Source organism: Pipra filicauda, unplaced genomic scaffold (genome assembly GCF_003945595.2).
Source record: "Pipra filicauda isolate LSUMZ 115617 unplaced genomic scaffold, ASM394559v2 scaffold81_size6448238_pilon, whole genome shotgun sequence".
Classification (NCBI taxonomy): domain Eukaryota; kingdom Metazoa; phylum Chordata; class Aves; order Passeriformes; family Pipridae; genus Pipra; species Pipra filicauda.
Window position 1 is genome coordinate 2,575,400 of NW_024104998.1, and position 27,036 is coordinate 2,602,435.

The 27,036-nt window shown below is 39.5% G+C and overlaps 1 protein-coding gene across 1 annotated transcript in view; it reads right to left on the minus strand.

Moving 5' to 3' along the window:
* The window catches only part of RAB2A (RAB2A, member RAS oncogene family), a 41,717-nt gene extending 27,036 nt beyond the window's left edge, over positions 1-14,681 (minus strand). Inside the window, exons 1-3 of the mRNA XM_027741669.2 lie at positions 14,334-14,681; positions 4,030-4,101; positions 380-447 (exon numbers count right to left, since the gene is read on the minus strand). Coding sequence (XP_027597470.1) covers positions 380-447; positions 4,030-4,101; positions 14,334-14,379 — 186 coding nt within the window. The 5' untranslated portion in view covers positions 14,380-14,681. The remainder of the gene's footprint in view (positions 1-379; positions 448-4,029; positions 4,102-14,333) is intronic.
* Positions 14,682-27,036: the final 12,355 nt, after the last annotated feature.

Consider the following 27,036-nt stretch of genomic DNA (forward strand, 5'->3'; position numbering starts at 1 on the left):
ACATTTCCTCTAGAGAACTTGATTAAAGCTAGTAGACACATCACAACAGGATGTTGCATAAATGCACAAAGAAAGATTATTTAGAGAAATCTAAGTTCTTAATAATATAGCAAACTTTCACAAAAAAGTGAGACAGCATGAACTCCAGTCTTACAAATCTGACAGCGTTGAGGAAATAAGTGTAAATACCAAAAAAATTGCACTAAGAAGACATCACACCAAAAAAGGAAATTTTACAAATTTTTAACTTCATATAAACCAAAGAAAGTTGCAAGACAAAGTGCATAGTATATGAGTGCTGGTGATAGAGCTTAGCCAGAATAAAGGAAAAGTTAGGGGGGGCCATAAGTTTAAACAATTTTTATGATTTATTACTTACTGTATCCCATATCTGAAGCTTTATCTGTTTTCCATCAATAGTGATCATTCGAGCACCAAATTCTACACCTGAATAGATTTTACAAAAGATTACATTGTTAGCATATATCAGAGAGAGGAATATCAAGTACTACAAAAGCAAGAACGTAAGTTTAAGATCACTCAGCATTGTAGGAAATAATCTCTTTAACAATCTGCTTCCAGTTAATTTTCCAGGTGCCTGAAAGAAACAATGTTTTCAAGGAGAAAGGTAACTGTTACTGTCCAAGTACTTTAAAAATGCATTAATTAAAACAAGTGTCAGGGAGGTATTTCCTACAAAGTTTTCCAAAAGATTTAGTAGCTCTAGATCGGAGGGAGAAACACATGCCCCTTTGCATGCAAACAGGAAATTGAAGTCATAGTTATTTTAACACTCTACCAATAACAGACTGCTGAAGCCAGTTTAGAAGAAATTAAACCTACAGTTCTTTATCAATAAAATATTCCATTACGTGAGCACGCAAAATGTTACCTTCAAAAAGATATATTTTATTACTGTATTAACTAAAACACACCAGTCTATGAAAAAAACCCACTTCCAAAATTCTAGCTAAAAATCAAATTTAATAACCAATTAAAAAAATGTTTCAAATAAACTAAAGAAATTTCTTCAGTAGAAAAATTCAGCCTATTATATCATCTTTTAAAGCAATTCAAAGATCATTAACCATAAATCAAGTATAAATTGAGACTATTACTGCAGTATTTAAAATCTGACAAATGGCTAGAGATAGTAGACAAATTTAAAGGCTATCACATTTCCATTAATCTATCCTTCATATATCCATTATTTCAGAAAATATACAGGTAGCTGAAGTTTGTCTGAAATCGGTCACTGTCTAGACTTGGCCTCAAGTCTTTCAATTACACAGCCCTGATTTGAAGTATTCCAAATGTCTCTTCAAAAGCTTGTCTAGAATATTTGAGGGTGCAGTGTTGCTTTCTGCAGAATGATTTTTGGGGGAGGGGGCAGTCCCACCCCAACAGGATATTGAAGCCAAATAAAAGCCACGGGCCAAAGACCATTGTGCTCTTTAGCAATCAAATAACTTGCAGCAACTGTATGCAAAGAAATCAAAAGAATGGAGGTGGAGAGGCAGCAAGGAGGAAGCAGGTGAATGACAGCGTTCTCTCTGAAGTTGACCGCAAAGCCAGGGGAAGGTCCTTGTACCACTACAAGTGTAAACACTGCAGGTTTTACTTGATCTCAAAATGTGGCTATAGAGCTGCTGACTTAAATCCAACGATCTTCCTACATGTTTAGTTTCTACACGCACCATCATAAAAAAATGAAAAGGATATTTATCCTGTTCCATCAAAATATCTGCTGAGAAAAAATTCTGAATTTGAAAAAACACAAACCATTTGACAGCAAGCTTGTCCCCTTAAATAAGGAATAGAAACTGTTCAGGTTTACAGTAAGGGCATGTCCTAAGGGTAATGGGGAAACCAACTAGAACGTTTGCAATGGCTTTTATCACCCACATCTACCTACATACCTGGGGGGGCACAATTAGGGTTGTGTGTGTTGGTTTTTTTGCTGTTGTCTTTGGTTTTGTTTGGGTTCTGTTTGCTGTTGTTTTGGGTTTGGTTCCCCCCCGCCAAACTGCATCATGCAGCTAGCTTCTCCCTCCATCCTTAATTTTTTTTAATAACAGATACTTCAATTACCAAATGAAAACTAAACAGAAATAGCTGTCATATTGTAAGTTCTTTTAGAGTACACTATCACAGTTACACACAATTCTGTATGTAGTTCAAAGATAGAAAAATACCTGCTTCTATGTATTCTATCTTTCTTCCTTCTCCCATCTCGCTTTGATTAGTAGCAAAGTATCTCTTAGAATTTCTTAAATCTTAGAGGTAACATTTTAGGCTTGTTACGCTAAAATTTTTGATTTTTGCACAACTCCAGATGCAAAGGCTGTCTCCCACATGTCCAGTTTCAGTTTCCCCTCTCTTGAGCTGCTCACAGCAAGAATAGAATCTGCAGTCTCACAGGTTAAAATCACTGTATTATACTGAAGAAAGTTAGGTTATGTAACACAAGGCTTTTTATTCAATCTACAGGCTTTCAGGACTTTTAATATAATCAGTTGGGCATTTATTAGTTAACATCAACTCACCCCATCTTGTCCCATAGGGGCCTTCATATGACTTAGAACCCATGTTCTTTATTTATCTCTGTCTTTCTAAATCTGTTCAGGTAACTGGGAGAACCTGGCCAAAACACATACACATGCCCTAGCAGTTAAGGAGGCCGTTCCCAGCCTCCTTATCCCCTGGATGGAGCAGCTTCCCATGCTCCATTACTACATCCCTCATTATGTTGCTGTCTAGGTTCACCTCCTCATCTCACTAGCTTCAATTTCTTTTCTGTTCCCAGATTTCAGTGAGTTGTACACCAGGCAAAGAACTGGCACTACAACCACACTGCTGAGGTGAAGATGTTTCTCACAGCCTATCAGTCTGCTGAGGTGACAGGACTGCCAAAGGCACAAGTGATACAAAAGGTGTCATATATTTGGCAGGCCTAAAGAGAAAAAGATAACTCATGCCTCCCTAAAGAACTCAGCCAGACTATCTGCTGCCAAGACCTCAAATATCTGAAAACTGATGTTAGCCCAAAAATTTGAACTGTATGAGACAGCCATAGACAAGGTGTGGGAGGACTGTCAAGAGAAAGGGAAGCCATAATCAAACCACCTGATACATTCTGTTACACGAAGAATATCTGTTTACATTTCAAGCATCTATTTCAGTACTCCCAAACTCAGGATGCCTACCTATTCCAGGGCACAAACTAAAAATAGAGACTAGGAACACATTTTGTGCTCGTGATAGGAGCCAATAGGTTCCTTGAAATAACATCAACAAGTTCAAAGGTTCTGCAACCTTACTGGAGACTAGCATCTGTTATGCTTAACAGCAAAACTGATCTGCAGACTAAGCTTGCTCACAGAAGAATTTATTCCCACACTATTCCTCATATTTTGCGTGGAAAGATAAACAAAACTTTGTATAATTTACTGTAGTTAGATCAGAAGCAATGTGTTCTGTCAACATGCATTCATTTCCCTTAGTATCAAATCATACCTAATACAAATGGTCCACATCCAACTGAGGAGTTGGGAAGGAAAACCCTTGTCCCTTCCAAAGAGTGAATACATTCATACTTCAATCCTTTTGTATCTAAAAGTTAGTCTTCCCAAATAGTAAATTTGTTTTATTCATCTTTAAGGTTAACTTCGCTTTAGTTTAACTTGTCTTCAGGGTTTTGTGGGTAGGCTAATATTATGTTCCCTAGTGAAAAAATGCCACTTGCATCATCATCAATGCATTTCAAGCTTAGTCAATTCTTTTGTGCCCAGCTTTCAGCTTCTCTGAAGAGACAGTTGAGATACTGCAGTTATGAATTTTTTTAATTGTTTCAGACTGTACCTTCCCAATAAGAAAAAAAAAGCACCCCCTCACTTGACTTTGAGAGCTAACAAATATTCATCACCTAGAGATTGACTGCTACCTTAACACAGCAGAAATCCTGCATTACCACAGCATGACAAACTCACCACCTAACTACTGGCATTGTGCAGCACAAAAGAGACCTACCAATAGTGAGATCATGGACTGGTTGAAACCGCTTGTCTGTAAACTGTAACAATAAACATGATTTCCCAACACCTAAAAGAAAGAAAAAAAAGAAGCGTTAAGCAAATTTTTAAAAAAATCTGTAAAGAATCAATAAAAACTAATTTAAGCAAATGGTATATATTGCTTAAAATTCATTACTAGAACTTGAGAGATTAGATCTCACCTACTCACACCCTCATCCATCTCCCAATTTATCACCTGAGTAACAGCAGTACATCTGTGGCTGCTAAAACCACTATGTTACTGCCCACTGGTTCCCAATAGGCCAAAAAGCAGTCCAAGAACTAGCAACAACTGAGTTCAGAGTACAGTCAGACAGACAACACAAACACTGTCCCCCTCCAATCTGAGTCAGAAATCAGTGTAATTATTTCACAATACATGGACATTGGTCAGCAAATGGGCAATTTCTTCTCTATGTGAAAGCACAGAAAACTAGAAGTTAATGCAGTCAAGAGTAGTACTCAAACTACTTAGGTTTGTAAACATAATGCTTTTTATGGTTAATTTTTCCTTGTTCTTTTACTTGGAGGAGTTACTCTTCCAGTTCTGTTCAGTCAAACATCGTATTTTCAGCCTTTTAAAACGTGACTAATATATTTGGTTTACAGGTATTTAAACTCTGAACTATTATCACATAACAGACAATACTGTAGCATCCAAGTTCCTGCTGTACTTTGCTTTATCTGTCCAGCAAGATAAGGCTATTTTAGCCACATACTAGAGGTCAGCAACAGCTCACCAGAAGAGACATATCTGGTAATAAAAGACAGCAAACAAAGGGATATGGAAAAGAACCACACTGCAGACACAAGACAGGCATACTAGAGGTTTGCATAGAGTAACTTTAATACTAAACTCAGCAAAGTTTTTTAATATGGTTTATAGAGGAAACAAAGCCTGCATAAACAATCACCACCCATCTGTCATTTTAGACTTAAAAAGCTTAGATCAGTGGCCAGTTTCATTAAATCTAACAGAAATGAGACCTGCATTTAGTTTCGTCACAAATTGAGTTGTGACCAATTGATGACACTCAGATTAACATCCCAAACAATGCAGCAATTCCAACAACCTAGGCCAGTTATTGGTGCTGCTGTCTCTACTCTCTTCCCTACAGTATGCTCATGCCCATTTTCCCATATGGCTTAGATGAGTTCTGAAGCAATTTCAATTGTCCGCTGGGTTAGCACACTAATCTGACAAGAAGAGTGACAAAGCAAACAGAAATAGCTTAATGCAGGGTCAGACAATCATGAGAGTTCATTCAAATGAGGGAAAAGAAATGCAGCAGCCAGCAGATCAATAACTTAGAGTGGCATGGAACTGTAGTCGAAGGCAAAATTTGCATCTGCCTCACTAGATCTCTTTTCTGTACCTATTTGGCTTATGATGGCAAGCAGCTTGGAAGCAGGTACAGATTTTGTTCAAAAATATTAATAAACACAAGAGAAGTGGAGAAGGAATGGAGGTAAGTAAGAAATAGGGAGAAGGGTAGGCAGAGAGTACTGGAGCTGTAGGGACAGAGAACACAAAACTCTAAGGAATCTTAAAATAGTAATAATTCTACTCACAGCACACTGTTTATATATACAGGTAACTTTTATATTGCCACTGAAATACAAATGCCCTATCACAGAACATAATCACCACCTCACTTATAAAAACCAACCTGTAAGTCACACCAGAAACAGCTTTTGCCATTAACCTTACAAAGTGATTTCAGCATCACTGGATAAACCAGAACCTCAAACCAATCCAATATTCCTGCATAAATCTTACAAATGTTGGAACAATATTTCATATGCTAATTGACAAAGAGACACTTGACTAGGTGTTCCAGCACTAGTTCTCAAGTGGCAATCTGATATTTCTTCCTCTTGTAAGGCTGCTGACCAGCTTGGCTGGAGCGAACACACAAACACCCTCGTCAGCAGAGGGAAGATGACAGACAAGCACAGCCTCTATGGTGCAAGCCCTGTCTCAGACTGGCATGGGATGACTACACCTCTAGTTCACCTCCATAGCAGGCCTTTCAGCAGCAGACTGTAGACTGATGTCTTCACACACAGAAACAGAAGAAACAACTAGTTTCTCTTTAATGCCATTCCTGCTACTTCAGAACCTTCAGCAAAAAGCCATCTGCAAGTTCCTAAGTTTTGTACTGCTGCTGACTGAAACAGAGGTTCAAAAAGTTGTAAACAAGGCTGTTGTGCCTGTTAAGTTTAGGTTATAAATACTTTGGTGTTTATATTTAATAGCTACATTTTATTTTAATTTTATAGTTTTAAGATATTGCAAGTTTGTATTCCAAAAGTTCTTATGAGAATAGCTCCTAGCTCATATGCTTCCAGACCCCGAGCAGACTGCACTATCACAGACACAGCCAGGAATGTGTACCAGGAACAGGAGCTGTATATGAACTCCTGAGTAGTTTACCACCTCATGACATAAACAGATGCTGCAAAGATCAACTAACAGTTGCATGGCAGCTAATTCCATGGCACACAGGTGGCTTAAAGTAACTACACAGGTTAAGTCTAAAAGCAGAGTGACTACTTACCAGGTATCTCACTCACTTAGCACTGTAAATATTACAACATGAAATGAGGCAGACACTGTGAAAAAAGTAGGTGAGCATGTCTTATGACAGTCAATTGTAGAACACAAAAGGGATAGATTTGGTTATTTATTAGCTCATTCTCCATTTTACTGCCACAATTATTTTAACATAGCTTCACATAAACCACCCCCAGAGGAAAAAAAAATCTAATATTTTAGAGCAAGAGAGCATGGATACACTTCAACAACCACAGTAAACAAAAGCTCTTGCTTAGGAGCAAATGAAAACAATGGATTACGTGCTCAGAGGGGAGGCAGCTTACTTCTTTCCAAGTGCCTGTTTTAGGATCCCTTCGCTTCCTAGTACTCAGTGATGGGAAGCGGAACTTGTGCTACAGTAATTTTATCCTCCAGCTCTGAATTCCAAACCAGCAGACTGAGTCCGTTCTCCAAATTCTCTGCCTCCCTTAAAAGCTCCCTATTTATCTAGGTGCCACTCTGCAGTCAATTTGTCTAGGCATTGCCAGAGCTTTGCTACCGTCCACTCTGGCCCAGCTTCAACACCTCCCTCCCTTATATCAACACTTGTGTTCATTTCAGGGCTCAGCAAGCCAGGGTAGTTCAGTGGTAAAACTGCCCTCTCCCTTCTCACTCATAGGTTATGCAACGAGCTACACCAAGAAATGGATCCAGCATAGGACTATAGTCACCCAAACACTAGTATGTGCATGACACTAGGGCTATAAAATATATAACAAAGTTAAGGGCAGTTCTTTTGAGCAGCAGGCTGAACTCAAGGTAATTAAAAAAATAAGAAGCTCTGGAACCAGAGCACAGGTGATAGCTGAGCCAGGCTTTGGTTTGGCTAAGAGAGCTGACTTGTTTCCTTCTCCCTTCCAGTTCCTATGACTCCCTGTGAATAGGGCAAGGAAACTTCAATTACTGGCTATGAAGCCAGGGTTGCACTACTTAACATGCAGAAAACTTCAGGCTTTTCTTACCACTAGACAAAACTCGTAGTGTTCCTTCCACTGATGTTTGTCTTGAAAAGTTGACATGGCTCAAAACTAAAAATGCCCCAAAATAGGGGGTAAAGGGGCTAAGATATTTTTCTTACTTGCTCACCTGAGCATCACTATACCCCAAGAAAGGTGACAGAGGAAAAGAACTGTGGTAGTAGTCCTCCCAACCTGGGTTTCAAAACTGAATCCTGAAGACAAATCTCTTCTGTTAATCTGCCTGCTGTCTCTGATGAGTAGACTCACTCCTTTCCACACAGTTCCACCTCCTTACTCAAAAGGGCTCTTGCACTGATCTGACCACATCTACTATTTGTTTGATTTTGTTTTTCAAATCATCAGTGTGAGCTGAGCTGGCTCTCTGAAGGATCACATAAACAATGATGCTGACAGGTAAGAAGCAACAAAGTTCATAGATGAGACAAAAAGTGGTAACAAGGTCTACTCACTTTGGCAGCAGATAAACACTGGATTAATTCAGCCATCTCACAGAACTATTTTTCTTATGGTTGCCTCACACAACACTGTGATCAATCAGCTCACCACCCACACAGATGAGGACCTACTTCCCCTTTGATATCTTGCTCTCACCAATCCTCCTAAATTCAGTTTCCTCCCCTGAAAGTACTCCAGACCTTGGAAAGCACAGCTCCAAGGCCAAATCAGCTGATTCATTCACTAAGCAAAAACTTAACCTAAAAAGTAGGTAGCTTTCTACTGCGTTAGTGGGTTGATCCAGATCATGGCAGACTATCAAAGCCGCCACAAAGTAAGGGGAGTAACAACTCCGTTCCTGCAGAACCAACTATGTCAGCTTGGATGTCCGTGAAACCAATGCCACAACACCAACTGAGCCGAAACAAGCTTCCCACTTCTCTTACCTTCCTTTAGAAAAACAAACAAAAATAAATCTTTAAATAGGTTAAGGACATTTTAAAACAATGGGCAAGTCTCAAATAACAGATTTTAAAACTTACTTGGATTTAAACCCGGTAATTACATAGTACAAATGTCACAAGATATATACCTCTAACCTGGCTTATGAGGTAGTTTTAGTTCTTTCCAGTAGTCTGCAGAGCTTCCAGATGTTTAATAAACCCTTTGCTTATTGCAGGCTGCAGTTCATTCCCTCTCTTTTTCCTTTCCAACCACAGCAGCCTTATGCAAGTCAAGAAAGTGCAGTACTATCCTTTCACAGGACTAGGCATAACAACACATTAACCTAAAGCAAAAACTTTTCTTAACCTCTTTTCAGCCAGTTATCTGTTAGTCAAAACTCTGTCATCAAATGGGAAAGTTTTATTTAAATCTACAGAAAGGACAAACTAAAAAATTCCAAACCGTCAGTTACAGAGCAAACGGACTTCACACTCAAATGTAAGCATGGACAAGAAGGGAAGAAAAATAACGTCCAAAATCCTTCACAATGGCTACATAATTTTGGGAAAAGTAATGTAATAAAAATGTTTTTTTTACTCTTTTAAAGACGATTCAGCTTCAGTACTTAAATAAACAAACATTTTCAACAGCATATTTGAAGCCAATGATTTAACTTTTCCTTTCTACATAACAATTAGCACAGGCCTACAAAGTGAAAGGAGCTCTTCAGATAACTCACGTTTCAGTTTCTACAGCGCTACTTAACTGTTAACTGCAAGTTTAAAAAATAAATAAATAAAAATATTTTTAAAAAAATTAAGCTACATGAGTCTATAAAAAAGCCTCTTCATGTTCTGGATGATCACAAAAGACTTAGAAACTGCCAGCCATTCATAATAAAATTGTTTTAGTCAAAATGGGGGGTGGGGTTGGATTTTTTTTTTTAGCAGAGAGGTGTTTGGGGTTTCTTTTAAGTAAAGTGTTTGAATTTGTACAAAGGTGAACACTAACAGTCCCATGAAACCATATGTATGGACAAATACTTACTGTTTGTTAATTTTAGTTAACAACTTCTAAGATGCTAAGAAGATGTACTTATACAACACCTAATAACTGTTCTTTCAGGCATTCACAGAATCACAAAATATGCTGAGTTGGAATAGACCCACAAGGATCATTAAGTCCAACTCCTGGCCCTGCACCCACTCCCAAGAGTGACATCATGTGCCTGAGACATTGTCTAAACGCTTCTTGAACTCTGTCACGCTTGGTGCTGTGACCACTTCCTTGCAGAGCCTGTTGCATTCAACCACCCTCTGGGTGAAGAACCTCTTTCTAATATCCAACCCAAACCTCCCCTGAGACAACTTCAGGCCATTCCCTCCGGTTCTGTCACTGGTCACCACAGAGAAGAGATCAGTGCCTGGTCTCCTCTCTGTCTCCTCCAGGCTGAACAAACCAAGTGACCTCAGCCACTCCTCAAGGCTTCCCCTCAAGGCCCTTTACCCTTGTTTGAACACTCTCTAACAGCTCAATATCCTTCTGATATTGTGGCTCCCAAAATTGCACACAATATTCAAGGTGAGGCCGCACCAGGTCAGAGTAGAGCAGGACAATGCTCTCCCTCGACCGGTTGGCGATGCTTTGCCTGAAGCCCCCCAGGACACAGTGGAGTCCTCCTGGCTGCCAGGGCACTGCTGACTCATATTCAACTTGCCATCAATTAAAGTATCATGGAAAGGGTCGCCAAGTAAGATATAAGGAGTACAGATCAGTACTTTGGTTTTCAGTACAAACAAGTTCTCAAGCTAACACGGGGTGTTAATACCACCTGTAGTGGGATGAAAACCTGTTTAACCAAGAAGTGCTGTTACATACTTGCAGAAATTAAGGGCAAGAGACTCTGGTCATGCACACTGCTAGCTAGTAACAGCTGCTGTTCCAGAACAAAGTGCAAAAACACTAGAAACATTTCACAAGGAGGACTGAAAAATAAATCTAATTCAATTGCTTAATTTCAACATTTGAGTCTCTTAGACAAATGAAATGGTTGACTAGACAGCCTACTTTACTCTAGAGAGTAAGGAGGATTAGATCACCTAGCAATTTTATATTCTTTCATCATCATCATCAGCTCCTAATAAGAGTAACTATGAGATACTGTTGGTCTAGAACCAGCAACTATCTGCTAAAATTGAAAGGCAATGGAAGTCCCTTAGGCAAAAAGCTCAGAGGGTTGCTGAAGTAACACATCCAAGAAAAGCAGAAGACAGACCTGCTCATGGAAGATGCAGCAACACTGATCATAGAAAGACATTTAGATGGACTACAACTGACAAGTTATGTCGGTGGCAAGAAATCTGACATTGCAAAACTAATACTTTAGGTATACTAAAGTTCAGGAGCATTCTCTGATGGAATCTAGTAAATATACTCTAATATAAGAAAATTCTGTTTAATGAGTATTATATATTCTGAAAAAAAATATTCCAGCTCTAGTCCTCACAGAAATCTTGTATCATTCCCAGTTTGCCATGTGCTACACATTGCTGGTAACAAACATTCAAGTAAAAAAGATTTCACCGTTATACAGAAAAACATCTAAAAAGAAAATGACAGACTTTCAGTGACCAACTGCAGAAACTGCCAATACTGGTATGCCCAGAGTATTCATCCTAGCTCAGATCAAAGTCCACCTCAACTTCACCTGGTGGCCAAAAGCGGATATGTAGGGAAGAGTGGATGAAGACACCAATTCCTACCAGCAACCAAAATGAAAGATACCACCAACCACAAAGGCAGAGGTCTCAGAGGTACAACCCTAAGCAGAATGAACCACATATGCTTCTAAATGCCTTTGCAAACTCTTATAATGCTTTGGAAATATTCAGATCAAAAGATTTTTCCTGGTAAACTCTCACAGCAGTCAATATTCCAAATGCTTGTATTTTTCTCTTATAGATACCAGCTCCATGAAACTCCACAGCCACTGTCCCACTGATATAATGTAAAACCCACACAAATTTACAGCAATATTGTTTGAGTACCTGAAATACAGCCATGCCATTTCAGGTCTCTCCCACAACAAAAAACTAACCAGATTCTAAACCAGTTCCAATTATACAGAAAATAAAATTTATATATTAAAAAAATAGAGTTAACAACCAGATGAGAATCAATCCCACGTTCATAAAGCTGCCATGCCTGAAGTACCAGAAAAAAAAGTCAGCGAACATCCATGACCAATGAAGCAGGCAATGCAAAGGGACAAGAGCTGTTGAGCACAAAGCAGTCTTGCTCAGTCAGTTTCTGTGGCTGTCATTTTAAGAGACTGAGATCATACTGAATTCCTGTGTTTAAGCAGATGAAAGCATGTGGAATAACAATTCAGAGAAGACACATGCAGGTGTCTTGTATAACTGCAGGGGGTTTTCGTTGGTTTGCTTATGGTTCACACAACCCACTTTGGTTTTTTTAGTGCTGAAAAGAAAGAGGAGCTAAATGTTAACATCTGTCCCCAGCTGAGTCTGTCTTACTTTTCTCCTACAGTTTGTTTACAACTAATTGCTGAGTCACCAGGCAGCTGAGCCATTTCCAAAGACTCTAAATCAAGTACCAGAGACAAATTTCTTGATCGCCAATGGCATATCTTCACTCCTTATAATGCTGTGGGAGACCACCACTAGAACTGAACAGGACAGTCACCATCCCCTCCTAATTTCCATCATCAGAGCTGTGAGTTCAACTGCCTTCATCTTAGGCAGTTAGGAAGAATGCTAACTCCTAAACCATCACCATCATTTTGGCAACAGACAACCGTGCACAACATAAATTGGCTCTTCAGTACTAGCTCTGGTAGAACCTTAAAAGGTTCATAGGAGACCTAAATAAAAGCAAAACCAACTTACCGCTATTGATATATTTAATTTACTTCAAGAACAATCATTGCAGGAGTTTTAATTAGCTTCCTGTAGCAACTCAGAATAAAAGCCACAGGAATTAAAAAAATTAACCAAAAATCCAACACCAAACCTGTGAGCTGTTTTCCCTCTGTGTTTCTTTTCTCTGCCTTACTCATCCCATATCTGGCTCTTAAACAGCTGCAACAACCTCAGAAGTGACATATATTCGTTCTGTATTTCACATTTCAAGCAAGTTAAATGCAAAAGTGCAGCACAGACCACTACACTGAGGTTGTTTCATTGTAAAAATTTAATCAGTATACAACTGATGTACCAAAGCAACTGTTAGCTGCTGTCTGTACCACTTCAATGACTATAGTTTTTAGAGATGCACCAGAATTGGCCACACTGTTTCTGAGCTGTGCACTACCATCTTGGATCACCCCAGGCTGACAAACAAACCTCTTCTTACTTCTCCTGAATCTGCTCAGGTAATCTCCTGCCCTCTGGTTTAATGAACTATCATTCAACTAAATACTCAAAAAAACCCACCAAAACCCAGAATTTTCAGTGATCATCTACAGCCTAATGCTTCCAACGCACTCATTATAGCTGTGATATATTTCTTAAGATTCACTTGTATTGCAGCTGCTACTGCAGTAGCCTAAAAAAGCTTTCAGAGTTTAAATGTAGGTTTAAAAAAAGGATGAAAATCACATAGTAGTTGCACCCAGTGTATTTAACAACCTCACGTGTAATGCAACTGTAATGTATAATTATACTCCAGCAACAGATAACTTGGTTCACAGGTATGAAGTACAATTATGCAGCTACCCTTTAGAATACCATGTAAAATAACAGGTGTGTCATCAAACTTATTACAGAAGGCATTTAGACAGGTATGAGGAAAACAACAAAGAAGATGTACAATACACAGGCACAATAGTTAACTATGTTAGTTACCATGTCCTGACAACAGTTTGATCAAAGTATGCTACTCCCATCCACACTAGGCTGAGGAAGCATAAAACGTACTGGCAAAGGGGCTTCTAACAGCAATTCCTAGCAGGATACGGCTCTGCCAGCAGCATTCGTAAGCATTAATTGTCACACAGCAGCCAAGTACAAACAGAATGCAGTAAATTTTTAAAAAGTGTTCAAGGCCAGTTTAGATGGGGCCTTGAACAACCTGGTCTAGTGGGAGGTGTCCGTGGCTATGGCAAGGGGGGGGGCATGGGACTAGGTGGTCATTAAGGTCCGTTCCAACCCCTTGACATTTTATGACTCAATACGTTTTAAAAAGTGACAAGAAATATCTGGAAAAGCAGTGGTATTTAAAGAAATTTAAAGAAAAATCCTTGTAAATTAAAACTGGAGGAGCTAAGGCTCTTAATTTTCCTTTGACAGCATGTCTTCACAGAGTTTGCTACTGCAACTCCAGCCGAGGCTGGAAAGAGCATCCTTGCGGCCTGAGCTGAAGGTAACTCACAGCAGCGAGGTACAAGCTCACCACGGAACTGCGGGGTGGCGTGTGGCACCTCTCAGCCCTCGCTGTCGCGGGGCTGCAAACCAGGGGCACTGCCCAGGTACAAGTTCCACTGTGACACCTTCTCTCTCCGCGCTGCCCGCCTCGGCCGCCGCGGCCAGGGCCGTGACACAGCCCGAGCCGCTCCGCGGCCCGTCAGCCGGGCCCGGGGGCGGCTGCCAGGAGCCCGAGGCCTTCGGGAGACAAGGCCGAGGCCGCGGGCGGGGCCCGGCGCAAAGGCGGAGGGGAGACACCGCCTCCTCCCCGCGCGGAGGCACCACGTCGGCGGCACTGCCAGCACTGCGGAAATGGGCGCAGGGAGTCGGGCCCGGCCCTCCGCCCCCCACCCCGCCGTGTCGGGCCGCGCTGACCCACCTGTGTCGCCGATGATGATGTACTTGAAGAGGTACGCGTAGGCCATGGCCGCTCCCGGGCTGTCCCGCGCTCGCTCCGGCGTGACGCGCGCGCTCGCCGCCCGGGCTCGCGCTGCGGAGAGGCGGAAGCGGGTTAACGGCCCCCGGGCGGCGCCTCCGCCCGCTCGCTCCCTCCTACCTCCGCCTCCGCCGGTAGAGCGGCTGCGCTCGCTCGAGTCGCCGCTGCCCGCCCTCCCTCCGTTCCTCCCGCCGCGGCCCCGCGGTGCCGGGCAAGGCAGAATGCAGCGGCGGCGAGAACAATAAACAGGCGCCCAGCGGCCCCCGGACTCTCCGGCGACGTCAGCGCCCGCCCCCTCGCGCCACCCCGCCCCCGACCCGGAAGTGGTGGGGAGCGCGGCCGCCACCCGCCCCGCCCCGCCCCGCCCCGCCGCGCTGAGGGAGGTGGCGGCCGGGGGGTTCAAGGGGTTACAGTCAGTGAATCCCGGGATCAGTTAGGCAGCTTGGGGCCATATCCTCTTGTTCTGTCAGTTGTTACCTGGGAGAAGAGACCGACCCCCACCTCACTACACCCGCTTTCAGGCAGTTGTAGAGAGTGATAAGGTCCCCCCTGAGCCCCCTTTTCTCCAGGCTAAACAACCCCAGCTCCCTCAGCTGCTTCTCATAAGATTTGTGCTCTTCACCAGCCTTTTTGGCCTTCTTTGGACTCGCTCCAGCGCCTCAATGCCCTTCCTGAATTGAGGGGCCCACAGCATAAAACCTCTAAGCATAAACAGTAATGAGCAATTCAGTACGAATTATCTTCATCACATATAAAAGCTGAATTCTGGCCTGGAAAAGGTTTTTTCTTTTTTGTTTTTGTCCTTCCTCACTGAACTGGAAGCAATGAGCCAGGAGGGTACCTAAATTCACAGCTAGTGTTCAGGACTTTCTACTCAGAGTTCACATGGGATGGGTGAGTTTGAAGAAACTTCAAGGCCTTCCATAGCCTAAGCTGCTTCATGAAGTGTCATGTGTACCCAGACCTTTGGACCTGGAGTAGTCGAAGTCAGCTTGGCTCACGGATCAGATCTGCACTGAGGTTGCATCAGATGCCTGGCAGTGGTAAAGGGGGCAGGACGCTCCAGTCAGATCATACTGACGATGCTTTCAGATTCCCTTCAGCTCAGCTCCTTGTTGACCATGGATCGAGGGGACTACTGAAAAGCCATTGGTGTGTTCTTCATATAAATTCACATTTTACTCCCATTCTGGCTGGTAGCTTTTAGCTTTATAGAGGTGGTCAACGGCTTGGCCAGCATTGCCCTGCATGGCTTCTAATGGGTATGCATCCAACTTACTTGTGAAAACCTTCAATAAAGCTGATTGTGCCAAACCCAAAATGAAGCTTTTTTTTTTTTTTTTAAATTTCCCTGTCCCCTGTGGATGTGCAAAAAGCCCCCAACATTGCTAATAAAGAGGAGGTAACTCTTTTATATATTCTAAACATTATATCTACCTTTTTCACATAAAAAATTCATGTTTTCCATGACCACTTGTCAGACATTTGTCTCCTTCATTTTTTTCTCCTCTGTACTTCTTCCAGTTTCTCAATACTATTTGTGTAGTATGAGGTCCAAAACACCAGCCTCATCAGCTCAAAACAAGCAAATGAGTATGTGAAGTCTTGCCCCTCTCTGAATGTGATTCTTTTTTCTTTTTTTATCAACAACACCTGACTTTATTTTTGATACTAGATCCCTATTTTAAACAGTTACTACTCAAATTTGTCTATACGTTTGGTATCTCCTTATTAAGTGCTGTTTTCCCCTTTGCTAAATTTCACATCCCTTTGCTAAATTTGATCTTGGCCACTCAGTTTAGCAAAAAAATTTGAGTCTTTTCCTTTTTGTATCATCTCGGACATTTTGTTACCCAGTTTGTTCACGACAATATTGAACAGGTCTTGCCTGGACAGGACAGAGCGTTGAAAAGTGGTATACAAAATTTTGTCCTGGTTTAAAAACCCCTCACCCATTGAAGAGAGCCATTTCCCTGTTATTTTATGTAACAGTAGTTTTGATATACATTTTTGTTAATTGACAGTTCCTGTCCAGAATGAGTTTTCTCAGAGAAACAAGTTTTTGCCTTGTTTCCTGTGAAAGTCAAGCTCCTATTTTTGTATATTGCTGCGTGTCTATGTTCCATGTCCTAATAATGATCATGAAATCTGTCATTTGGATGGAGCAGGGTACCTTGGCTGAAGGAAAAGCTGCAGTTGGGGTCAGCTGTCAAATCCACTCAAGAATTCACACTAAAACAAGTCTTCCCCAGTGCTTCCTCAGCAGCTAAGCCCTTCAGCTGGCATTCATGCTGTTAGCATGGGTTTCTGTGACCTCAACCACTGGAAAAAAAGCTGTAGGAGATAAGGCCGTAAGCAGATAAGATCTCATCCAGTATAAGTAAAGGTTGCTGCTGAAAGGGATGGGGCAGCTCTGCCTCCACTAATCCGCTCATGGACCATCCCCTGTTCTGACACTCTCAGGGTCGTCTGTGGAATGAGGGAACAGGAGTGGCTAAGCTTTCATTCTTTCATATTAGCTTTCAGGCAAAATCAACCTGGGTCCCCCAGCCAGAGCAACAAACTAAAATGCTTTTGACAGCCTTGTCAGTTGGATCCAACCTCTGCCCAGCTGTCCCCACTCCTCACAGAGGGTCCTTGGTTGTGAAGACTAAAGCTTGTTCTGTGAGATCATGCAGGCAGGTATTGAGTCTCAGGATGAGCCCTCTCCTTTAAGTGCTTCTCCTGTGACTGACAGGATGAAGGAGAACTGTGTGAGCTTCCCTGTCGTTCACCTTTTCCTTCAGAACCCTTCTGTTATTCATTACATGCTCCAGGTCTCCATTGGTACTATCCAGGTTTTCTACATGATTGAGGCACAAAGGATATTAATCTGAGGGTTGGTAAAGTCTTGGCAATCTGTCCTCAACATCCCAGGGTAAGAAGTTTCACGTGTATTTTAATAGGGACTGTAGCGATAGAAAAAAAGAGTAATGGTTTTAAACTAATGGAAGAAGATTTAGACTAGATATATGAAAGAATTTTTTTATGATGAGGGTGGTGAAGCACTGGAATATGTTCCCCAGAGAGGTGGTAGTTGCCCCATCTCTGGAAACATTCAAGGACATATTGGATGGGGCTCTGAGCATGCAGATCTAGGTGAAGATGTCCCTGCTCATTGCAGGGGTGTTGAGCTGCGTGGCCTTTAAATGTCCCTTCCAACCCAAACCATTCCAGGATTCTATGATCCTATAACTCTGTTTACCTCACTGATGGGATTTGGTCTCTTAGTTCCCAAATTATGTGATCTTCTAGACTTCCAGACAAGCCAAATTGACCTGATGCGATTGAATTAAATCTGATAAGAAAAGGGAATTCAATTTTGTAGAACTGCGGTTTCCTGATGGGGAGAAAATACAGACAGTGCAGAATCCCCAGTGAAATGCAAGGTGCCTTTAATACCACTGCTGAACCATCTGACAGCCTGCTGGCTGGACTAACCGTGCAGAGGGACTCAGCCCTGTTTCTGCTTTGGCAGCCTGGTAAGCCACAGAGGTAACCAACTTGCAAGTGACCCACACTTGGGAGTCTGTGCCCCACTGAATTCCTGAGTGGTTACTCAGCTGGGGTCAGTAGCTGCACAGTGGTCAGATGGCCAGGCCTCTGCTGGTTAGCCAGGCAGCCAGCGGCGCTGGAGAGGCAGTACCTGTGCTGGTCTGGGGAGTATTTCACTCATTTGCGATGCTACTGTTGGGGTATTTATTGAATCAGTGTTTGGCAGAGGCTTGCAAGGATAATATGCAAGAATTTGTTGCTTAGGCTATCCCATGGTAAATACAAACTAATTTGCTACTGGATAAGAGACTCTTTACCTAAGTTATTGAATGTTATCAGCTGTTCTGCAAATCTAAGATGCCTCCAAATAGATATTAATGCAAAATTGATTTTCCTCCAAGTTATGTGTAACATACATTTCTTTAAATACTAATAAGAGGCATGTAAATAGCTACTGTAATAATACAAATTTTTCATTCTTTACTTCTTCCCCCCTAAATTTCTGTTTTCCAGAAAAATTAATATCTTCTTTTGTTAAGCATTAGTACTCTAATAGAAGGCTACTATGAGGTCATATTCACTGACTCCAGTTGATATAAAAGAAGCATTGGTTATTCAATATTGAAGCATTGTGCTTGCAGAGGGTTGTTTTGCTTTTGTTTAGGTTTTTTGTTAATGTTCTCTTGAATAATACATGTCATCTGTGAGTGATTTTATATCACATGTTCTCTAGAAGTATGATGAAATGCTTTGCTATGATGACTGTATTGGGATTATATTTTGGCAAACTCCATAGACTTGCGAAAACCACAACTTGCTCTTTTTTCTGTGCCACTTGTTTTTTTCCTGCATTTCCATCATTTATCACTGTACAAACTCACTTGGTGTTTTTAGCAAAGCCTTAGGTTTTGCAGGATCCTTTCCACTAACAGTGGTATTTAGAAAAGAGCCATGAAGGCATACAAAGCTCGGGATACTCTGCAGAGCAAAACATTAGACCAGACTTTTTTATGGAAACTAAATCACAAAACCAGAACTCTAGCATAACATATGAATACAATCACTTTGATTATAATTTGCACTGTACTACCATTTAACTGTCAGAACTCAATCTCTACCCACTCTTCAGTTTAGCTTAAAATTTTTAAATCATTCCTGTGTCCAGTTAAATTATTTATACAGTTACTGACTAGGAAATGTTATTTTCTAGTGTCTGGCATTTAATGTGTCTGTATGTACTTTTTCTGAACATTAATTGTATGCTACAATTCACATTATTTGTGAATTTTTAAAATAATTTTTAAAGTATTAGATTTGTATTATACTTAAGTAACAAGGAAATATATAGCATATTTTATTTATTATAAATGTTGAGAATGGGAATCCACTTTATGTTGAAATAAATACATAGAGCAGATCCTGCAAGAAGACATTCAAATACCCCTAAATCTCAATGAAGATCTGCCTTTGTAGTGAGAATTTCTAAGTACCTCTTAAGCATAAAAAGGTAAATTGGAGACTAGACTTCTGAGTAGAGTACCTGGAAATACATGCCTATGAGTGATGTGTGACTTGGGCTCTGAGGGTCCTAGGCTAGGCAGCTTTGGCTGGGATTTCAGCTCACAGCTGTGCACAGAGGCTGTTTCCCCACTCTCTTCTGTAGCCTCTGTTTTGCTTTCAGAAATACACCAATTTTACTAATGCCAATTTGTATACTTTTAAAAGACCCAAGCTAAGTTACATTGTTACTATTGATCTGGTGAAAAAAAAAGTTTGGACATCAGTTTCTTTTTTAAAATCTTTCTTTAGAGTGGTGTAGTATTTCACTAACAGTTTTAGTTAAATGCTCTTATCTAAACATTAAAAATAAGATACTACATTTCTCCAGTCACTATAATAATGGAATGTTTTATTACAGTTCAACTACATTGATAAATAATTTTTGGAAATTAAAAATTCAGTTCTAATAGCATTTTTTTGTTTTCAAAATATAAACTTGAGACTACATTTTTAAGCCAGTGCAACACAAAGTAAAGAATAGTTCTTCAGGTTTCCAGCTATATTCATATTTTAGGTTTTTGCACCCTTGAAAATATTTACATTACTTCTGCTTTATCCCTGCTTATTTACTAATGGCTTTTGCCACTGTTATCATTGCACCCTGGTTTTCCTTGCATGTAACCTTGTTTTTCACTGCCTTGACATAAAAATGAACAATCTGATAAGACAGCACATGATAAATTTTAATAAACTTTTCCCGTAAAAACAGGGAAAACAATAAGATCCCTGAAATAACCTTGGAATGGCTGACACATTAACTGAAAAGATATGTTGATTTTTTTTGGTTTTTATTCTCAAGAGCATTAGAAAATATGTGCTTGTGTAACAAGATTCACAAAAGTATGGAGTAGTAGTGCTACACAGACAATATCACAGATCCATGCAGAATTCTACTTAAACTGACATCAAGGTAAATTTTCAATTTTTTTTTTGCTTTAGAGACTGAGTTTTTCTTAAGACGTCTTTTAAAAACTGTTCTGGCCATAGTTTGATAAAGTGGAAACTAAAGTTACTGCCCAGGCTCACAGGAAGGGAAAATCGTGAAAACTTCCTGTTTATTCATAGCAAGAAGTGAGACACCATTGAGAAAAATGGTTTGCTTAAAAAGGCAAGCTTGGTCACATTTTTTTGTAAGCAAAAATATTTTGGTCTAAAAGGGTTAATAATAAGCTTTTAAATTTTTTTTTCTTCTTCTCTTCCAATAGTAATGATTTTTACTTTCTTTTTTTCAGACTCTTCCCTTGATGTTTTTTGGTGGCTGTAGAAAGTACAGAACTGTCTGAGACTCTGAAAGTCAGAAGAGTTGCTAAAGGATTTGAGCTGAGGAAATCTTAGTGTCACAGAAATGATCTTTTTCCACCAAGATATTAGCAGATAACCTACCTTACATTTTTGTTTCAAAGGTATAATAGCAATGTCTGGTAATTCTAACAAAAATGCTTGTAGCTAAACCATAGCTAAGATTATGTTAAAAGGCTTTAAGTTTTATTATGTTAAAAGGCTTTAAGTTTGTTAAATTGTTTAAAATTTAACAAACCAAAATAACATGAAACTAGAATTTTATTTCTCTTTTAGGTGCTTCTTCATTATGCATTCCACTGAATAAGCTTCAGCATGAGTTTTTTTAATTAGAAGATGTTTTACTTTAAAAAATACATGTGTACGTTCCTTTGATATTTAGCCATTGTTGATGTAGAGGGCAGCATGTGATTTTGCATGTATTAGCCTTCATTTGATTGAGTACTTTTCAGAACTCCAGCCATCCTAGGGTTATCTCAGCACACTTTCCTTCACTTCTCTTCAGGCTGTGAAGGTCACACGACAGCTGTTATTGCCTACATGATCTGTGCCATTGTAGCCTCACATTGAAAGCTAGGGAGTCTTTAATTCCATAGATCAGAAGGTGGGCAAGTGTTAATTTTTTTTCTCTTAAATTAGATGCTTAAATACATTAATATACTGGCTGAGAGAGGTAAATAGTACCTCCTCGAAAAGCAAAAAACCCAAGAGAATGAATTGCAATGGGGCAACACTCCCCCTAGCCATCAGTTTGAGTTTGTTTTAGATGGTGAATTATTAGGTGTTCCATTCCTACATATTTCTTGAGAATACCTTGTTGCTCTCATCATGAGACGTAAAGGAGTACAAAGTTTTGGGTGTCAAGGATTCTGTCTTAGGTTCCATGGCAATAACTGTAGGAGGAAAGCAATTTTCCTGCCTTCATGGTCCAGTTTATTTTCATCAGATTTCTCTTTGGCAGACACTCTCTTCTTTTATGTTTCTATAGTTTACTCCTATACCACTTAAAAAAAGGAATTTTTCAATTCTTTAATTGTAGTCCACAAATGGAAAGACTTAAGGAAGTCTTCCTGACTTAAGGAAGCTCGTCTGCTAAAACTTATATTGAAATTATATCACTAGCCACTCTAATTCTATCTTTTTTAACAGTGAAGCTTCTTTAGTTGTCGCAATCCTGATGTCATCATATTTACTTAGCATAAAAAATGCTTGCAGTTTGTGGCAGTGCCAAGCCCTCATCACCATAATGCTTGCCCTGTGGTATGTTGACAGCCCTCTTCTCTAAGGCCTATTCCTATTTACCTTTTTTCCCTTGCTATGTTTCTTGATTGTATTTTCTTCATTTTCCTCAGAATGACCTTTATTTTATGTGGTCAAAAATTATGTGAAAATTGACAAAATGGCTTTCTGAGTAACAATTTCAGTCATGGTGTTTTCTTCCCATGTTTTCAAAGGGTAAGATGACCAGTCTCTGCAGAACTTCTTGGTGTTGTAGGAAAAAAAAATGCACAGTATATAGTGCTTTAGGAAGTGTGAGCATGGAGTGGTCCACAGGCTATTGGAAAGTAATTTAGTGTTTCAGAAATAAAACCCAAACCTCCTTCTTTTAGGAAATCATCAGCCCTTTGGCAACTGGCTAAGGCCATAAAACAATGCTACCTTATGTCCTGTAGGGACTGGGAACCTACTTCTAGTACTATTTGTAGTAATTTTCTTTGACAAAGACAACAGAGGAGCATACAGGAAGAACCTAAATTAATTTTTTCATGAGCAACAGTTATGTGGAAATTTTTCATTGTTCTTCTTGCCATGCACATGAACACGCCTGCATGATAAGGAAAAGCAGACCTGTCCCCAACAAAAAGAGTGATCATGACCATAGTTCATAAATTCTTTCTGCATTAGCAGTCAGGCCATGCCCATCTTCTTCTCCTCTCTCTTGTGTATATATACTCTGTGTGACGTAGAGTTAATCAGTCTTTTTCTACTCAGTAAATGGGATGCTCCCATGGTGCATCAAACTTACCATGTTGAAGGTATGCAATAAAATTCTGCTATGTATTAAGAATGCAACTTGTCTTGCCACAGAAACAAATGAAGCAGCCAAACTTACCAGAAAGGTATGGCAACACTAATCTAATTCACTTGAACTAGACTAAGCTGAGATCAAAATATTTGTGTCCTGGTGACTCAAATCAGGTGTTGAAACAGTTCCCTTAAGTGAAAGCAATAAAAATGTGCAGTTCCTCTAGTATAGTGTCAGTTGAAACAAAGAGAAAACACAGAGAGAAGCTTATGACAATTATAATATTTATGTCCAATGAAAATGGAGAAATGCTGCAATATTCAGTTTAAGTAGTACAATGGCACCTATACAATAAAAAGAACTGTTTTGGAAAAAAATATGTTGATTGCAGTAGACATTGAAAGGAAGAGGAGAAAAGAAGGAAAAGCATAGATCAATTATACAAATGGGCTAGTTTCCAAAACAAAGGGACCGTACAGAGATTCATAGGCTTGTTAACATTTCCCAGTAAATTAATCCCTGATTAATGGCTGAATAAAGCCTGCTTCTCTTTACACTTTTACTGGACAGAAAAATTGTAATTGGGATCTTTTGGAGCATAAACTGGATGGCTGAACATTCCATCCCCTCTGCGGCTTGTTCTTTCAGGTTTCATCCTAATAAGTTGATTTTTCTATCAGTAATTCGCATTTACATTAAAAAATACTGAAGATTTTATCTGTATTTACTTTTTTACATAAAAATTTTGCTGTAATGACAACAGACAATATTTATTTTTTTTTATGTAAGTCAATTTGGAATGTGGAATCATCCAATTGTTTGCAATAGTTCAGTAGTTCTGCTTTACTAGCGGTAAGTTTACTAGTGTCTCTTAAAACAGGCAAACATTTTATCCTACACCTTGGATAATGATCAAATAGGTTTAAATACCAGACTTGCAGTAAGCAGATGCTTGACCTTACGTTCCGAGGTGAGTAAATTCCATACATTTTTGTATATATGAGTTTGGCTCTGTCTCTTCTGTCAAAGAGAAATACAGAGGTGGTTAGTAACGCATGTGATCTAGCTGAATTTTAGAGGAAAACAGACTTGAACTGACAAACCCAAGTGGTAAAAAATAATACTTTACTGAGCCTTATTTTAAAGTAATTACCTTGATTGGAATTGAAATTCTGTTAATTTTGCTTATTGAATGGGAAAAACGGGAAGTTACAAATTTAACTCTCATATGAATACGGTTCTGTGAGAGAAAAAAATATGTGACCTATTATATGTTTATTTGTAACAAATTATTATAATTAGTATCATATTTGATAAACAGAAATTATATAAATCCAAAGAAAGCTGTGACTCAGTGTTTGTACTGGTTTATATTGAGGGTAAATGAGAAACAAAATTATATGCTAGAGAGGATTCAAAGCACTTTTGACTGAAGTATTGCCACAGACTGGACGACGCAGATGTATTTCTGTGGCATTAAAAATTTTGGAAATGTACATGTTGTATGGCAGGAATAGCTGGGAATAACAGCAGTATTTCAGAAGTTTGGTGTATTTGAAATTGACATAAAGAGGGATATATTCATTGTTCCCCAAACCTGCTTCTAATTATATACATGAAGCACTAGATGTTACAGTTGAAACATCAACCATGCTTTCTAGGAAATTTAGAATATAGAATTTAGGATGGTCTACGTTGAAAAGGGCCTTAAAGATCATCTAGTTCCAACACTAGTGGACTAGTGGCAGGGACACCTGCCACTAGGTCAGATTGCTCAGAGCCCCATCCAACCTGGCCTTTCTTGAACACCCTCCAGGGATAAGGAGTCCACAACTTCTCTGGGCAACCTTTTATATATATATATATATATATATATGTATATAAATATATATAAATACAACTGTGTGCTGTACAGGATCCCTGACATAATTTTGTCATGTGTATTATCTTTTTTATTTATGAGAAAATCTTTGCTTGTCTCAGAAAAAAATATACATTCCTTATCCTGCCATTTTGAAAATACCCAGTTTTCTGTATTTCCCTATATCCTGTCCCTACAGGCATTTTCAGTACTTTCTACAATATGCAATAGTTATTCAATACTTACTGCTTCTTCTTCATGGAGGAAATAGTAGGTGATGCAATAAAGATAAACTTAACATCATAGAGATGCATTGCAGAAAACAAGATGCACATTGTGAATGAAACACCTTAAAAAGTAACCAAGGATCATCAGCCCGAGGACTTCATATTTCAATTATAGCTCATGCACATGGCTCAGAATGTATTTAGCATGTCTTGAACTTTGGCTACTGGCTAAGAATCTGAATCTGTTAGAGTAAATCAGGTAAGCCCCCAGCAAATTTCCCCAGATACTGAAACAAGACTAGATTTTAGACTTGAATTGAACAGTTTAAAGTCTTTGCCAAACGATTATGGTCTTTATATCTGACTTTGACTAGGGAACCATTGCTGAAAAGAAGGTGGTACAAAGGCAAACACAATCCCTCCTCAGAGAAGGCTAACTGGTGGGAGCGCTGCATGAAAGGGGAAATGAGTTCTCCAGAGCCTTCTTCCAGTGGTGGAACAAGGTCGCTGAGAGTTTCTCAGTCTTTTTTCCTCAAGGCAGAGCTGTGGAAGGGGAACAAAAGCTTGGTACAATACTTTTTGTTTTGACTGAGAAATGCAGAATAAGAAAGTAATGAGACTGTAAAAATCACTTAAGTCCATAAGAAATTAAAATTCTGAGAAAAAGCCTTTTTCTAGAGAGTTGCTAGAAACCACAGGAAAGAGGAGCAACTGGAATCAGAATGCACAGGTCTGTTCTAGAGAATCTTCCTCTAAATAGCAGGCTTTGACAAGATTTGAATACGGAAAAGGTACTTCACTGAATAATTTAGCTCCTGTAACTGAATGGATTGCAGTGGCATGCAAACATTTCCTAGATGTGCAGTTACTCCAGGAAGGTTAAGAATAGGCTGTGGAGTAGTTTTCATATAGCAGCCTCGATTGAGAAGCAAAGGGAAGAAATGATGTAAAATTTACTAATAGCTCCATTTTTAAATGGACTGGATTTACCCTCAAAACTTCACAGATCCTGAAGATTTACATCTTTTCTGTGTGAGAGAACCATAGATTCTAAATGTTGGAACAGTCAACTGTTCAGGGCAGCATAACACCTCCCTGAAGATGCATTTTGGCCCATGTACTTTTTCCGGTGTGTTAAGCGATACTGGAGCTGTAAAGGAGGAATTGCTGAGAGTTTAAATAGCAATAAACCTATCTATGAACATTAAGGGAAAAAACTAGGCTTGGCTTCGCATATGAACAATGATGACTGTCTCCCAACTAACAGCCTGCTCTAGGTATTGTTTTTTTTCAATTTACAGTGTCTTCTATTTTCAGTTAAATCATTTTAAAAATGTGTGTATAGAAGCACAGATATACTCTCACAGTTAAACTGCTGGGAATTTGAATTAAAAGAGACAGGAAATAGATAGTTGAGATTTATATAACTAACTCAGGGTTAAGCAGTGCAACTCCAACTCCCTTGAGGAAGTCTGAATGTTTGAGATGATCGTATGTATAAATAATAGCTACATAAAATCTTTTCCAACTTTACCTCTGTAAATAGCAGCTATAGTAGCAACTGCTGTTTAATCTTCAGAAGGGCTTATTCCTGCTTTACTGTAATTATTTTATTGGCAATGAAAGTGATCTGAATAACATGACTGACTTTTAAAACCTAACCTCAGTGCAGTTGTTTCGTACAGGCTACCATTTCAGTCTTTGGATGCTCTTACTAATGGCAAAAAGAAATTCTCAGATAACCAATAACAACCTCTGCAACACTACTAAAGTTAAATAACTCTGGTAATTTGGCACTTCAAAACATAGATTTTCCTTCCCCAAACCGTGATTTACAGTTAATATCGACAATACCTCAGATAAATCTTAAAACTGAAACTATTGATGTTTCATTTCACACGATATGGGCTTTTCATTGTTTCCATGGACCAACACTGACTGCTGACCACAAATTTTAAGGAGCTGTAGGTTTGAGTCCTCCTTCCAAAATCCACAGAAATTATCAAGGTTGTTTTGGTGAAGTTCCCTCAATAAATACAAGGACCATTATGCATTTCAGAAAAACGACATTTAATCTTTGGTTCAGGTTAATTTAATTTAGTTATACATGTTGACAGTTATTCTGAAGCACACTGTTTT